This window comes from Cariama cristata, unplaced genomic scaffold (assembly GCF_000690535.1).
Source record: "Cariama cristata isolate BGI_N322 unplaced genomic scaffold, ASM69053v1 scaffold40990, whole genome shotgun sequence".
Taxonomy (NCBI): domain Eukaryota; kingdom Metazoa; phylum Chordata; class Aves; order Cariamiformes; family Cariamidae; genus Cariama; species Cariama cristata.
In genome coordinates this window covers 701-3,219 of record NW_009594857.1, presented here as the reverse complement: position 1 = coordinate 3,219, position 2,519 = coordinate 701, and the positions used below count along the sequence as shown (strand labels likewise).

The following is a 2,519-nucleotide window of genomic DNA, read 5'->3' as shown; positions in this document are numbered from 1 at the left end:
TCTCGGTTGCCCCTGCCCCGCCTGCCCGCGTCGCCCGGCCCCGGCACGTTGTCAGCGCACTGAAAAGACAGTCGTGCGAACAACGTGTTACAGACGGACGGATAAAACCCCCCCTTCATCCTCCTCCTCCCCCCCCACACCACCCCGGACTGCAAAACGGGGTCAAATCAAGCAAATTTGGGTTTGTGTTTGTTTTTTTAACACTTACTGGAGCGCTTCTCGGAAGAACTGGTAGGCGCCGTGGTTGTGTTTAAAAACGGTCCGCATCACCTTCTTCATCTGCGTGCTGGTGGAGGGGAAGGGTGGGAAAAAAAAAAGACATAAGGGGGGCGCTCAGCCCCAAAACTGCCTGTTTTTACCCCAAAAAAGAGGTTGGTTTGTCACCTGTTGGCCACCAGCTGGAGGATCTGTAGGAGGAACTTGCCCAGCCCTCGCCGTCGGACTCTGCTCTCCAGCTGCACCTCGTAGCTGTGGGGATAAACCGTGACACCCCCGCCGCGGTGTTATAAAGTGGGGGAGACCCCTTTTTTGTTTTTTTTTTTTTACCCCATTTTCAGGGGTACTCACCAGTAGAGAACTTCGTCGCCGCATTCGACGTCAAAGCGGAAGTGGGAGAAGGCGACGGGGCCGGCACCGGGTTCGCGGGCGATCAGGTACCAGGCCCGGTCGTCCCGTAGTTCCTCTCGCTTCTCCCGTTCCTTCCAGCCCCACTCGCTCTGCTCGTATCTGCCCGTTTGGGGTGAAAAACAAGGATTTTAGGGCAAAACCCACCAAAATCCCAAACCCCGACAATCTTCGGGGGCAAAAAAAGACCCCCCGCTCAACCAATCTAGGGAGCAAAACCCAAACCCCCACAATTTTGGGGCCCTACAATCCCCTAAATAATTTTAGGGGGCAATAAAAAACACCACCACAATTCTGAGGCAAAAAAAACCTCCACAATTTGGGGGGCAAAAGAAAAGCTCCATGATTTTGGGTGCAAAACCTCCACCCTAATGATTTTGGGGACCCCAAAAACATCCCTCCCCAACGATTTTGGGGGAGTAAAAAAAAATCCCCCAATAATTTTGGGGCAAGCAAAAAAATCCTCCATGATTTTGGAGGAGTAAAAAATCTCCCCATTATTTTGGGGGAGCAAAAAAATATCCCCTATGATTTCAGAGGAACAAAAAATCTCCCAATTATTTGGAGGGAACAAAAAAAAAATCCCCCACGATTTTGGGGGAGCGAAAAAAAACACCACTTCAATTTTGGGGCACAAAAAACTCACCCCTATCATTTTAGGGGAGAAAAAAACCCCAAAGCCCCAACAATTTCAGATCGCAGTGAGCGAAGGTTTCCCCACAGAGCCCGGTGAGGGGCTGGAGCAGCCGTGAGCCCTCCCCACGTGGTACCGGGATCTCGGTGCTACGGTTGTGCCGCCCCGTGCCGTGCTAACGGGCTGCTCCACCGGCATCGGAGCACGACTCACAGCGTCTGCATGTTGGCTTTGGTCAGCTCAAAGGCCCACTCGAGGGTGGCAGGCTCCAGCCCGGAGACGCGCTTGCACTCGATGGCGACGTTCAAACTACGGGAGATGTCGGGAAGGAAACGGCGTCGGCACCGGGGAATACGCCAGCGGCACCGGGAACCACCTCGGTAACACCGCAACAGGCAACACTCACCCGTTCCGGTCGTATTTCTTGAAAACCGGGAAAGCTTCGAGGGGATCTTCGAGCTGGAAAAAACCAAACAGCACCCCAAAAAACAAGCGGGGAAGTTTCGTTCCCACCCACCAGACCCTGCTTTGTGGCGGGGGAGGTTTTTTTCGCCGATTCTGTGGGTTTTTACCCTGTTTTTTCACCCTGCCAGCGAGGAGGGGGACACTCACTTTGTTGGCGGCTTCCACCTTGGCGCAGACGGCGTCCATGGCTGCTCGCTCCTCCAGGCGCTTTTGCTTCTTCTCCTTGGCTTTGCTCGATTTCCTCTGCGGCGAGAAGCAGCAAAAAAAAGGGAATTTTCACTAAATTATTTTAACAAATAATAAAGCTCCGCTCACCAACAGCAAAGAGTTTTCCCCAGAAATGAATAGTAAAGCCCACAGGAAAAAAAAAAAGAAAAGTTGCAGGTGAGAAGCAGGGTCTGCCCAAAATTCTTGCAAAAAAGTGATTTTTTTGGTAAAAAACAGTGTTTTGATGAGCGCATAGGGGTGTACTGAACCCTCCCAGTCACTGTGGGAACAGGAGAACTTTGCTACATCCCGCTCCCCTGGGTCATTACCACCGGGGTAATTAAATTAATGGCACTTTGCCCAAAAATATTTGGTGTTTTAACGAAGCCGGTGCTCATTAGATGACAGGGAGATGGTGCTGAGCACCATCCGCATAAAGTTATCGCTTTTAAGTGTTTCTTCTTCTTGAATTTCAGCAATCTGCCACCACAAATAACCCAAACACGGGTGATTTTACCCCAAAATGAAGGGAGGGAGCCCCACAACCCTGCTGGGATCCCTCCAAACCTCCAGCATACCCCAGAGACCC

At 51.7% G+C, this 2,519-nt stretch overlaps 1 protein-coding gene across 1 annotated transcript; it reads right to left on the bottom strand.

Moving 5' to 3' along the window:
- Positions 1-204: 204 nt before the first annotated feature.
- On the bottom strand, positions 205-1,960 carry NAA40 (N(alpha)-acetyltransferase 40, NatD catalytic subunit). Its single transcript, XM_009699530.1, has 6 exons — positions 1,871-1,960; positions 1,665-1,717; positions 1,472-1,567; positions 568-726; positions 385-468; positions 205-286 (listed from the first exon to the last, which is right to left on the bottom strand). Exons 1-6 carry the CDS (start codon positions 1,907-1,909, stop codon positions 205-207), a joined length of 513 nt encoding a protein of 170 aa, XP_009697832.1. The 5' UTR covers positions 1,910-1,960.
- Between the last annotated feature and the right edge of the window lie 559 nt (positions 1,961-2,519).